This window comes from Phalacrocorax carbo, chromosome 6 (genome assembly GCF_963921805.1).
Source record: "Phalacrocorax carbo chromosome 6, bPhaCar2.1, whole genome shotgun sequence".
Classification (NCBI taxonomy): domain Eukaryota; kingdom Metazoa; phylum Chordata; class Aves; order Suliformes; family Phalacrocoracidae; genus Phalacrocorax; species Phalacrocorax carbo.
In genome coordinates this window covers 7,184,862-7,197,974 of record NC_087518.1, presented here as the reverse complement: position 1 = coordinate 7,197,974, position 13,113 = coordinate 7,184,862, and the positions used below count along the sequence as shown (strand labels likewise).

General features: G+C 40.5%; 1 protein-coding gene across 4 annotated transcripts in view; it reads right to left on the bottom strand.

The window, feature by feature from the left end:
• The window catches only part of SUCLG2 (succinate-CoA ligase GDP-forming subunit beta), a 137,554-nt gene extending 136,494 nt beyond the window's left edge, over nt 1-1,060 (bottom strand). For all 4 annotated transcript variants that reach the window (XR_010373297.1, XM_064453506.1, XM_064453507.1 and 1 more), the window contains exon 1: nt 767-1,060. Coding sequence is in view for 3 of the 4 variants with exons in the window: in XM_064453506.1 (XP_064309576.1) it covers nt 767-1,045 (279 nt within the window). In the remaining variant the exon portion in view is untranslated. The remainder of the gene's footprint in view (nt 1-766) is intronic.
• Between the last annotated feature and the right edge of the window lie 12,053 nt (nt 1,061-13,113).

Sequence of the window (13,113 nt, the reverse complement as noted above, 5' to 3'; positions counted from 1 at the left end):
TCAAGAGAGCTCCTGAACGTGAGCCCTTCAAGGACGCCCATTTAATCTTTCCCACCACGCTTCCAAGATTCGAGACCACCGGGAAGTCAGAGCAAGGACCGGCCTTTCCATGCAAGCGCAACCCAGCGCCCTCACTCCAGCCTGACCTCTGCCACCAGCGCAAAGCCAAAGCCAACACGATGCTGCCACCCAAAACACGTTTAGGTAAACGATATTACTTCGTGCAAGGTGTCACCTACTCCTACTATTAAAAGAATTAAAAGTACTTCTAGCTTTAGGGGTAGGGAAGCTTCCAGAGCTGGTGCTTCGGGTCACGCTTTGGCAGGTTCAGCCCTGACCCGGCGGACCGGGACAGCACGGCCCTGTGCCCCGACCCCGCAAAGCGCCAGGCGCGACCGAGCGAGGGCCGCCTGCTCGGTTTATTTCTACCGCTAAAGGCAAAGCGCGGCTTCAGGCTTAACGCATCCTCCAGGGAGGAAACCTGAGCCGCAGCCCGAGCTCTGCCGAGGCGGAAAGCGAAAGGTCTCCCCTCCGGCTGCGAGCAACGGGGGCGGAGAGGGGGAAGCTGCGAGCGGGGCAGCCCGCCGGCCGCGGGGGGAAGGCGGCTTCAGGAGTGGGAAAGCGGCGGTGGAGGGGACGGGGAGCAGGGCGGCTTCTGAGGAGAGGCTCCCCAGGGCGCCGGGTGCGCGGCCCGCCGCCTTCCCCCGGCTCCTGGGCCGCGAGCGAGAGCCAGCGGGAAGCGGCGGCCGGGACCGAGCTCACTCACCGGGAAGCCGCCCCGCAGGCGGGCGGATCTCAGGGTCAGGTCCCGCAGCGCGCCCACCGCCTGCCCAGCCAGGGGAGCCGCCATCTTAGCCGTGCCGCCTGCCCTCCCGGCGGCCGCTGTCTCCGCCCTGCCCCGCTCCCCGGGCGGGCGGAAGCTCGGCGCGGCCCCGCGGCGCCCACCCCTCCGGAGGAGCGGAGAGCGGCCGGGCCAGCGACCCCGGCTGCGGGGCGGCGGGGCAGGCTGCGAGGGGTGGGCGGTGTGGGGACGCGGGGCGGACATCTTGGGGCAGGGGGCGAGGGAAAGGCGCGGGCGGCCGCCGAGCAGGTCCTCATCTGCTACAGGTACTGCCCTGGCTGGTTGGCCGTCCGGCTGCTTCTTTTTTTCATTACCAAAAGCACTATTTTTTTTTTAATAATAGGAAATAGTAAATTAACGCAAGCTAATAAGCCCTTCTGGGATCCAGGTGACTCTTCATAGACCCTTTAACCTCAACTCCACAAAATGCCTCTCTTAGTTCTTCATCCACAGGTAAAACCAGTCCCTTTACACCAAAACTGAGGCACTGAACTCAGCCCTGCTTGGGGAATTGTGCTTCAGACCAGAGCCCTGATAACTCATGGCTCATCACGTGGCTATAAAGTCTAACGTACGAGTTCCCAGTCTGAGCTGTGGTTTCATGGCAGTGAGTCCAGAAGCCGGATTTGTGAAAATGCTCCATTCCATCCATCAGGAATGACTTAGGGGCTGGTGTGGGCACGGGTGGAGCAGTTTACAATCTGAAGCAGGCTCAAGAGTGAAATGGCCTTGTCTTTGCAGATACAGTCTCTGTGAACCCATGGAGCATTTCTGTATCTGTTTCTTGTTAATGCATACTCTGGATAATCCACCTATGAGTAATGGACAGCTGACCTTAAATAGTTCACACAAATTACCAAATAACAATATTAGTTTGAAAAAAAAAAACCAAAATTGAAAGTTGAGCAGCAGATGAGATACCCTTGCAATTTTACAACAGTTCATATTAGGTTCACCTATATTGAAGCATGCGAAGTTTAGCATTATATACAGCCATTAGTTATGCTGAACATTATTTATTCAGTGAATTATGATGAAATAGTTGGCTAAACAAAATGTCAAATCCCCATCTTCTAGTCCAGGATGTGAGTGGGAACAAAAGAGAATGCTCCTGTCAGTGCTTCGAACATATGCTCCTAAAGGTGTTTCTAAAAAAATCAGGACTGAACAACTCCTTTATTGGAATTTAATCAGCAAATAAATTATATTTCTATTAGAAAAAAATCTGCAATTTCATAAAAACTGAGGTGCTAGAAAAAGCTGAAATTGAACAGTTTTGTCTTTGTCATGACAATTTAAATAGTGTAATATGTTCCAATAAAGGGTCTGAAGATGCATCTTTTTGATAGCATTGAGCAATAGTGTAGGGTACTTTGTATTAACCTAGGTATTACTGTGTGCTTGTTCTTTCAGAATATTATATACTGACTTTGGTGTTATGGTGGTGGAAATATAACTTCATTTTTAGTTTCATGACTGTGGTTCAGTAAGCACAGTGTTTCCTATTCATACAAACTATTATGGCTGTCTGCATTAGGTTTATATATATATAACAGGTATATAAGCTTTCAGATAATGTGTGTGGATTGCATGCAACATTATCATTTAATGCTATGAGGAGCACTTTCACTGCATATATATAAATAATGGAGAACCTTTTTTACTGTGTTTTTTATTGTTTAGATTTAGTAAATGGAAAAACACTGTGCAAATGCAGAGTCTGGGTTAGTCACCAAGACACGAGTTTTTTGTATCTCTAGGGTAGAAGGTACCTGATCTTTAAAGTATGAAAGGGAAAGGTATAGAGATTCCTTGTCTTCACATTCAGTTTCCTTCTGTGTATGTGTAAACCAAAGAAAATCTAGATCAACCAGGTCTCTGAAAAAATTAGCAGAGCAAGCAGCAGCAGGCTTTCTTGGAGTATAGGGTACAAGGATATACGTGGGGGTGTGAGAGAAGAGGTACACCATATGAATTATTTTTAGGATAACAACACTTAGGAAAACTCATCTGGGATGCAGGAATTTGGGGACAGCTAAGCAGTAGTCCCAACACACTGTCCTCACAAATGAGGGAAAAGGAGAGACCTGCAAAATAAAAAAGGGTAGAGGGAGAGAGGCTGATTTAAAAAGACATTCCTTCTAGGCTTCCAAACATTCCTCCCTACCGTACCATGGGTGTGCAGCATTTGAGGGTGCTGCCTTTCTCATATCTTCTCCAGGATGCATAAAAAACTAGATTGTAGCTAAGCTTTTTAGCAGGCGTCTGCTTAATGCGAAACAGCTACTAATGTTTTTGCAATTAAGTTTAAAAAAGCATTGCATAAGGCATAACTGTTAAGAACTTATCCATAAGCCTGAATAGTGAAGTGAATAGCATTGAGTGAAAACATTTAAAAATCAAAAAAGTTACTTTATCACAGGTAAAGCATAATTTTAAGTGCTTTTGCATGCCCTCTTCATTGCAGCAGGACTTGTAACAATGAAATAGTATATTCGTTTTCTCATCCATGCAGGTTACCTCCCAAAGCATTATTCAGTAAAGATGGATGTCACACCCAGCACATGGATGGTGTATCCAGCCGTTCAGAAAGGTTGTTCATCATTAACTTTTCATTTAACCATAAAACCATTTGACAAATACAAACTCATTATAGCTAGCAGAGCTGAATGGAGGCTTTTTTTCGTAATAATTTTTCCTGAGTAATATATCTGAGCTCATGCTGATACATGTCAGGAATAAAACCACTATTACAGCAGTGAAACAGGGAGGGACCATTTACATTTTCATGGATAGGATACTCTTCTAAATTAGACTGAAATAGAATTGGGCCAAATACATCATCTTATTCACACAATTAGTCTTACGACTTCAGTAGAGTACCTGCGAGTCAGGTGAGCCCTCACACTTGCGCTTTTGCTCACGGATAATATGGTTGCTCTAGTCTGGTTTTGATGGAGTGTAGCCTCTTTTTCAGAAAACTGGAAACAATGGACTGAAAGACATATCATGTGCATGTTACTTTGTAATTATTCTTGTGTCACCTATAGAACTTGAGCTTCATATCCACATAAATTTCCTAGAGAATTACTTAATCTGTATGTGAAAGATACACCACACACAGCATCCCCAAAAATAACACGAGGGTAGTAAAACTGCAACAGACTCACTAAAATAGTCCCACTGTAGGTGACTGAAGTACGGGAAACAAGATTATAAACTGAGTCTTATGGTGTCACTATAGAGTCTGAGTCCTGATGCACAAGTCTCCCTCAGTCTATGACACTGTCCCAGTCCTTCACCGTTCCTCATTCCTTTTCTCTGTCATGTCTGCTTATCTCCAAATGTAAAACCAAAAAGAAAAACTTATGGCGAGTAGTAAATGTAGCAATGAGTGGAGGAAGGGTAATAAAAGATTAAAATTAAATTAACAAGATTCAAGTCTAGAAAACAAAGGAAGGATAAAAATGAAGAATGAAAAATAGCATATTAGAATTGTAAATGACCTCCTAGGTCACTGAGTTCAGTCATTACATACAGCCACAAAATTTCCATTCATTAAAAAATTAATATAACGGGAGGGATCCTGGAAGCAAGCAGGATAGGGTATTTTTTGGCTAGGAAGATCAAATCTTTTGGGTGCACTGTCTTCATCAAATATATGAGCTCTAGCTAGTGCTGCATCATCAATACATGTATGTAAATATCAGTTTGCCTTTCTCATTTTCAAGTGGTGTGTGCCTCAGCTGTATGTAGTAGAACTTGTATGTGGCTAGGAGCAAAAGAATAAAGTGAAGCCTTAAAACAGTCTTTGCATCTTCTGTTTGATGCTGTGGGGAGCCAAGGTGCCACATTTTAACATCGTGTGATAAGCCTGACATGTAGTTAAAGCTAAAAACTGGAAAGAAGTGCCTAAAAGAGGGAAGACTTTAAACAATAGCATGTAGGAGTAAAGAGAAAAAGTACCCACTTTAAAAAGATTTATAGCAAGAGAGGCAATACCAAGGGGAGTAATAGTACCAGCAATGTTCCACCTTTTTGATATCTAACCATTTGACTCTGTAAAAAGGAAACATTCAGGAATTATGACGTAAATTAATTGGCTGAAAACAGTAGAAGTGGTGCATCAATTTACAAGAGATGAATTGCTACCTTTTGCCAGTGGCCTACTGTATAATGAGGCAGACAGGGGAGTACGGGTTTCTCAGCAGACATAGACTGTAGGTCTATAACACTCAGTTCCAGCAACGCTGAGAATCCTGATATTGTGGGTAGAAAGACAATTTTATTGAACTTCTGTCAGAGACAATATAGGACTGTGAATACAAAAAGTGTAAAGATCTGAGCTGTGGGATACAGTGGAGGAAAACAACCTCTCAGAGGCTGGACCTCTGATAAGGTGTGACTGTATCCCCACAAAGACTTTGAAGACTTTAAAAAGTATAGACAATCTAAATTCAGGAAAGAAATGCCTAACGGTCTGAAAAAAAACAGAGTTACTTGGGGGAAAGGAACGGTGGTTAGAATAGCAGCAAAACAGTGATATGAAAAGGCAGGCTCTGTCATGAGTGTGCTAAGCAATTCAGTCTATTACGTAGGCAAACATTATAAAAAGAAACACTTTAAGATTTATGAAATATGAAGCAGAATCTTGGCTAGATCAATATTATTTCGTACATTGTATTTAAAACCATATTTAACAGCAAGCCGTTATATGTAAAAACAAATTTAACAGCAAGCTATCTGGAGTGTAAAGGAAAGTTCACAGATTAAGAGATTGCCCAGACAGTCAAATGTGGAACATCCATACCCAAGGGCACATGCTTACCGATAGGAATCTGCGAACTCTGTGTGTGCCGTGCGGGCAAAGCTCTTTAACCATTTCACAGCAGGGCTGGAATACCTATGTGGAAGAAAAAAGGCAAGATGTCACTGCCTTAAGAGAAATTATTTGGGTACTGACAGAACAAGAGTTGTTGTGTAGGATTGTTTGCGTCCTGCACAGTTTCTGCAAAGAGGTGAGCTTTTTCCTGGAATGAAACCTAGATACTCCTTGAGACTGTGGCCAGCTGTAGCTAAAAAAGCAGTGTTTGCCTCTACCAAAGGGAGGCTAGGGAAATTAGGAAAGCTGTAGGTGTTCACATCACACCTAATCCATGTTTTAATTCACAGGTTGCAAAATACCATATCGCATGTCGTCCCAACCTGTTACAGGGCTTGAAATTGTCTATTGTAATTAATTTCTAAACCTGTAGGGTGAAGGGGCTGCTAATATGTGAGGGGTAATTTTTTCCTGATGAATTTTATGGATTGCAGAGGGAGGGAAATTGATTTTTCTGCCGAATTAAGTATTGATTTAAAAGTAGTTTTCTATGCTACCTAGTTTGGGGTCATGGGGTACTTTTTCAGTGGATTTTGTAGATTGCTTGCTGTGTTTTCCTATTTCAATAAAATCTTTTGGTATGGATGCAGGTTTCACTTTCATTACAATTGGTTGGACACTAGCAAGTCATTCAGTGATCACGGAAGTTCATGAAAACCATAACCTTTCTGAACAGCCTAACAAAGAAGTGCAGCATTGTGTAAAAAATCTTACAGCAAAACCTGAATGCACCACTAGAGAAAACTGAACTGCCTCAACATAAAGCAGGGTAACAACAGTTACTATGGTATTTGGTGCATACAGTCGCTGTTTCGTTGTCTAGGCTGCGTATCTGGACATTTACAAGTGTGTAACATAAAGGAGGATTTTTTGCCTTAGCTGGTGACAGGAGTATATTACGCCTAATGGAACTGTGCTGTCTGCAGTCACAGCTGTAGGCAGACTGCATCACCCCTGGTTAGAAAATATCTCAATGCCTTAATGAGGTACTGAAATTGCACTTGGTTGTAAAACGTCACTCTTGGGCTTGTACCTGAAGCCATGCAGGGGTCTGCTGTGTACTATACACTGTACTGTACTGTACTACACTATACAGGGGGCTGGTATCAGACCCAATACAGACTATTCTGGGTTACTGGGTGCCCTGCATCAATTTGCCATCCAACAATCAATCATCTCACCACCTCTCTGTACCGTTTATTCTGTTCCAGTTTACACCTCCTTCAGACAGGGTTTCACTCTTTCTTGTTCTTTGTATTTTAGGCATTAAGTCATTTCATTTTTACTTTTTCCTGCACTGACCTCATGTCATTCATTAGTGAACAGTTCATCAAGCCTTGAAGGGCTTGTGGTGAGAGAATGTAAATGTCAAACCAGAATTTTCTCAAAGTGCTTCTATATGAAAAGGCCAAAGTTTTTAATTTTTTTTTCCATTTTTGGTACGTTGTCAGGGCTCAGCTTTGAGACTAGCTGTGAGGAGAACGAGAATATCTACAAATGCAACCACACAGATAAGGTTGTGGTGATTTATTTTTTAATCCGTTCCCTTTGGAATAGAAACTACCAGCAAATAGTAATCTTCCTACACATGGTACTGGTAAAGGGTGCTTTCAGGTGTCTCTTTTGCCAGCTAATGTATCAGCTACCAGCTAAGGTATCAGCTGTTCAGAAAAGAAAATGTAGTGAAAATGTAAGTTTCTGGAGTAGAAAAAAAAAAGGCTGTGAATATTTCTGGACATCCCTTTAAATTGTATGTAGGAAGCCTTTAGGAGCTTGATGAAAACACAAAATATAATTGAATAAGAGCTGACCATGCCAATGGTGGGCTGTAAATATTTTCCTGACCATATACTGCAAATTGTTGCCAGAATTCCCACTATATTTGCAAGTATCACCTCCCATACACAGAAAAGGGTAGGAGGGTAAAGGAACTGCATTAGTATTTACTGTTTGAATGCTGTTTGCAAATTCTATGGATGTTCAAAGAGAAAATGGGAAGCCTGGCAAAAAGCAAAGGATGTATCCTCATTTGACAGTATCTACACAAAAAGATTAGTAGGGAGGGTACAGACTCATAGGTGCTTTCAACATAGATGCATTTTATTCAGTAAAAGAAGCCATGTCATTTGCACACTAAGGAACAATTTCATTTTGGTAAAACTTTCTTTAGCCTGTAAGCAGAATAACTCCAAAATGTTTTGCTTATGAAGATTGTTACAATCTGCAATAAAGAATATACAATTCACTAATTTTATTAACTCATGGATATGGGCATACACAAATAATCACACTTTCACGTTTATGTCTGTGTACACATATACACTTACAGGTTTTTCATGCTTCAGGAAATAATAATATAAAGCTTTTTTTCTACCAGTAGAGCTAGGAGGAATCAAAAAGAACTTCCCCATGGCCTATCATTTTAATAGCTTCTACAAAAGCATGTAGGAATTACCATATTTTTAATTAATATGCATTTGTTAAAGAGATCAAAATGGGAATGCTTTAGCCATCAGCGTGGCTGTAGCACAGCCTAAAAAATTCCTCTTTTGCATTCTGCGTCAAAAGGGAAATGGGAATAAAATTTCTCCAAGCAACTGATAGTTCTAGTATCTATCTGATTTAGTAAAGTAGCATTTGCAAGCTTAGCTGTTAAATTTAACACTATCAGGTATAGCTTCTGCAATGTGTATTGTTTGTCCTTAATAACTGTGTTTTGATGGTTTTGTTTCTCTAGGAAATTCAGGAATCTTGTAGTGCACACAAGCAAGTCTACAATCAAAATTCTACCTCAACGGGTATTTTTGTACTATCAGCCTGTGCTTCAGAAAATGTTGAATTTTGTCTTAAGTAGAAAACCAGCGAAGACCAATTCATTAAAACGCGCCACCATAGGAGCTATGTGATTTGTTTTGAGAGTCATTTAGGCTCAAATTGTGTACTGTAATAAAAATTCAGGGAAACAATAGAAAATCTACATGGACAGCTCATTTAAAGGCTGTGATGATTTTACATTTAAAATTAAGGTAATATCCATCTAAAGTGTAGTATTTTGAGAAAATCACTCTTTTATTTACTTACGATTTGGCTTCTTTGGACTTTTAATGTATTTTTAATGAGTGTTGAGCTATATACTGAAATGAATGAGTTTGTTACTCAGGGCTACATGTGGCTTACTTGATGGAATTCAGAGTAGGATTCCCGACATAAATAGAGTTTGAAGGGATAAATGCCAAGAGTAAACTTTCTTATCTCTGCTGGTTTCTGGGAACATAGTTATCATGCTGTCTGTGGCCCGTGGTTCAGTTCTGTACAAAATACTGGACTTATTAATACTAATCATACTGCAGATATTAATGCAAGTGCATAATGTGGTTTTGACAGTAGGAATACCCAAGTCATGAAGTGTTATTTTTAACTGAAAGAATTTTGACGTTGCCAATGAATACTCCCCCGAATTCTAATGGAACTTATATGTATGTAAGAGTTTGTGAGTGTTTCCTTCAATAATTGCATATAATACTGCCAGCCAGGAAAGGAAAGCAATACTGCATGGCTTGTATGACATGTGAAACTGCCTGCCACATTTCAACTGAAAACACAACTATTACCACCCTATAAAACTGAAAATTATTACAATTAATTCATTACTTCAGAACAACAAATAAATGAGAAATTTGCAAAAGACATCACTGTTCTGTGAAGAAGAATTTGTTAGGCAATAATTGTTATGAAATAATTGCTTAGCTTTAATGCTATGTATGATCTTGTGATACAGCATATAAATATGAGCTCCAGTCAATAAACAGACAATGAACAGGCTCACGAAGGTATTTGACTCTTGCCCAGAGTTCCTGGACAGTAGCAATGAGTCTTTAACGCTCACCTCTCAATGTAAGGAGTAGTTAGGTTCATGCTGTCTGATATCAGGAGCACAGACTTAAGCAGTGGCACTGCGCTTTATACAAACCTGTCACCAGTATATCCTGCAGAAGTCTCTCATTCTTTTCAGGCCAGTGGGAGTAATAAGACAAAGATTTCTGGCACCATATAAGCACAGAAGATATGTGTATATATATGTGTGTGTGTGTAGGTATATATATATAATGGAGACCTTTACTGATGGAAGATTTATATTAAATTATGTGCTAAAAATATTTTATAAGATCTGTCTTCTACTGGTTTTTGTGACATTAGGAGTTCTGCAATATTTTTCTTCCTAATTCCACCAATTTCTTCCTTCTTACTCAAAACTGTGAGGACGTATCAGTACACCTAATATTCCAGAGATCACTAACAAGCATGTACAGATTAATTGCATAAAACACCGATCAAATTGCACAGAATAGTTAATGCAGCCCAGTCCTGCCCTGTTGCATCTGTGCGGGTGCCAGAGCAGTGGCACAGGCTGCCCAGGGAGGCTGTGGAGTTTCATTCCCTGGAAATATTCAAACCCCGCCTGGACGCGGTCCTGTGCCCCCTGCTCTGGGTGTGCCTGCTCAAGCAGGGGAATGGATGAGATGATCTCCAGAGGTCCCTTCCAATCCATACCATTCTGTGATTCTGTGCTGTCGGACTGAACAGGTCTGTCTTAATAACCTGATGGGCTGAGGGAGTGAGAATCAGCTCCATAAAACTCCACCCAAATGCGAAAATCAGTCCTCGATGAGCAGTGAGTACAGACCATCAGAAATCATTTTTCTTGATGGGCAGATGGAGAAATGTGTTTTTGAAGATAGGCTGTTAAAGTTTTGAAAGGCAACTATCAGAAGTCATTTTAGCCTCAGTTGATTTTCTCTCAGCTTTAGCTAAGACTAAACGGCAAGTTCAAAACTCTCATATGAACAGTTGTGGTCTGCAGAATGAAGGAAGTTTATTGCAGACAAAAGTTGAAGAGACAAAGTCAAAGTCCATGAAGAGAAGAGTCCTTCCTTTTAAGACAGCATGCTTATGGGTGAACTGAAAGCCAGGGATTGTTTCACATTGTGTGACACTTTTGCTCCCTGACTATGTGAAACAAAACTGGAGTGCATGTTTGTTATGCGATTTCTGCTCTTCTTGTGAAGAATGCTAATTTTGTATATCTAAAATACTCAGTTGTTCTCCAGGAAGATAAGGTGATTTGCAACTTAAAAAAAAAAAAAAGGAGGCAGCAATAGCATACAGAAAACGCCCTCCTAGTCCAAAAGGCTTTAGCAGCATGTCCTTATCTTTGTGATGTGTTTCGAAGCCACTGAACAAAGATGAAGCAAAAGCTCACAGAGAGATTTGGTGTTAACTTCTTTTGTCTCGTTCTTTTTGTTATCTGCTAAAGAGTACAGTAGTCACATATGACAACTCTCCTTTACAGAGAAAGTTGCTATCCTATCTTCATGCAGGTCATCTATAACTTAATGCTCATGGTGTCTCAAGGCAAGTGGTCTGCAGTATTGCTAAGACTTCTGCTCAGATACGACAATGACACCTGAACAAAGGTCCAGTCTTAAGGCAATTCCCCTCATTTATTGAAGTAAGCTGAAATTTTGGTCAGGGAATTATTGCTTCTCATTTATAAAGAAAAACATCAGCTATTATGGTAATAATACAGAAAGCCTCATTAATTGCAGCACACAATAAAGAATAAAGCGAGTGTAAAGAAGCCAAGCAGATGGTGCATTATAAACAGACTTTTTAAACAGTAACCTTCACAGTAGGGAATGCTGTAGGTAAGAGTGCAACTTAACTTTCATTAGAACATTTTTATTTCTATGTTTAGAACATAAATGTATTTCCAGATATGTTCTTTGCTGAAAGTTGAATTATTCTGGAAAGCCTGAGAAAAACAAAAAGCAACGCAATTGCTTTCTAATTACAGAGATGGTAGTGGGGGGGTGGGGGGGTTGGGGAAAAGGGGATATGCCGTAATGTTTTCACTGTTTTCTATCCTTCCTTCTGCAGTTTTGAAACATAATGTAAAGAAAAATTTGCTAAAACCTTTTAGGAAGAAATCTGGTGGTTAGCAGAAAGAAAACCAGGCTGACATAGCTCTCTAATTTGGGAGTGTGGAGTTGGGGGAGAGGAGGCCTAAAGACCACTGCATAAAAGGAGCCTTTAAGGCATCATTTTCCACAAAGGGAGGGAAGAGGAGGGCGAGAAAATCCTGCTATATGTTAGTGGTAATTTTAAGAGACAAACCCAGCAAAGATTCCTCCATCCATATGCACCATTCCTGTATGCCTAGGAAATTAAAATGTTAAATGCAAGTTTCCCTTGCAAGCATCCAGAAAATATTTGTAATAGAAACCTATAAAATATTTGATTGGAGAAATGATACCCATACAATTGTACATACCATAAAACTAGCAAAACTACGTCTGTGTTAAGAACTGAATTCTCATCTAATAAGTTACTAGCAGGATTTATTGTAATGAATAAAATGAATGCTAAGAAAAAGCTTCTTTCTGCTTCAATGCAGCAATGCAAGAATATTGTTTATATCTGCTGGGTAGCTTCACTGACCAGCCTCAGGAATGACAGATGCTCACATAAGATACTTTGCGTTCATACTTACAGTCTTTGTAGGCTGTCTAAACTCAGCCTGCATGTAAATCCCATCTGCCTTTGCAGACACTGCAGCAGGAGCAACCTCAAGCCTCCTTTTTTTTTTTTTTTTTTTTTTTTTCCCCAGTATCCTATGACTTCAACAGGATAACAGAGAGGATAACAGAAAGACTAGCTTTCTGGTAGTAGCTGAGGAGGATTTATGAAAGAAGGTGGTCTTGGCTATTGGGCAGGTTTGATGCAATAACCTGATAGCTTCAAAGCCTTATCTGGGAGCTTTTGTTCTAAGCTGTATTAAGGATATAGACTTTTTGCTTGGGGACAGTGAGTTTAAAGTAGCTTCTGTTCACTCTTTTAATATTATTCAACCAATTAGGCTTTATTATATTGCTCTTGAAATAATGTATATAACTGTAGCTACTCACTATATAGACTCCTGGTTCTGTCAGCTATGAGCCTTCTACTGCCTTAGTGACCTACATATTACCCTTTAACTTTATTGTTAATGATAATCTAAGATTCATGGCAATACATGACATTCCATTACTTTTTTTTCCTGATGTGACTGGCAATTAAGTCCAGTTTATTTTTAGCCTGGACACTCAGTGGCAAGAAAACAAGAATCAAATAGTCTATGTGAAAAAAAAAAAAAAAAAGAAAAAAGGAACATAATAAGAAAAGCTTCTGTGCTCAAGCAACTGTTACTTCAATTCTGAACTGTACCATCAGGTGGAACTGGAAAAATGAATTTTGTTCCAACCTTCTGGGCTGGCATATGTTTTGAAAGTGGGCAGTAGGAAGCTTGGTTTCCTTATACTGTAGCCCATTTCTTGTCTCAAGCCTTTTTGTT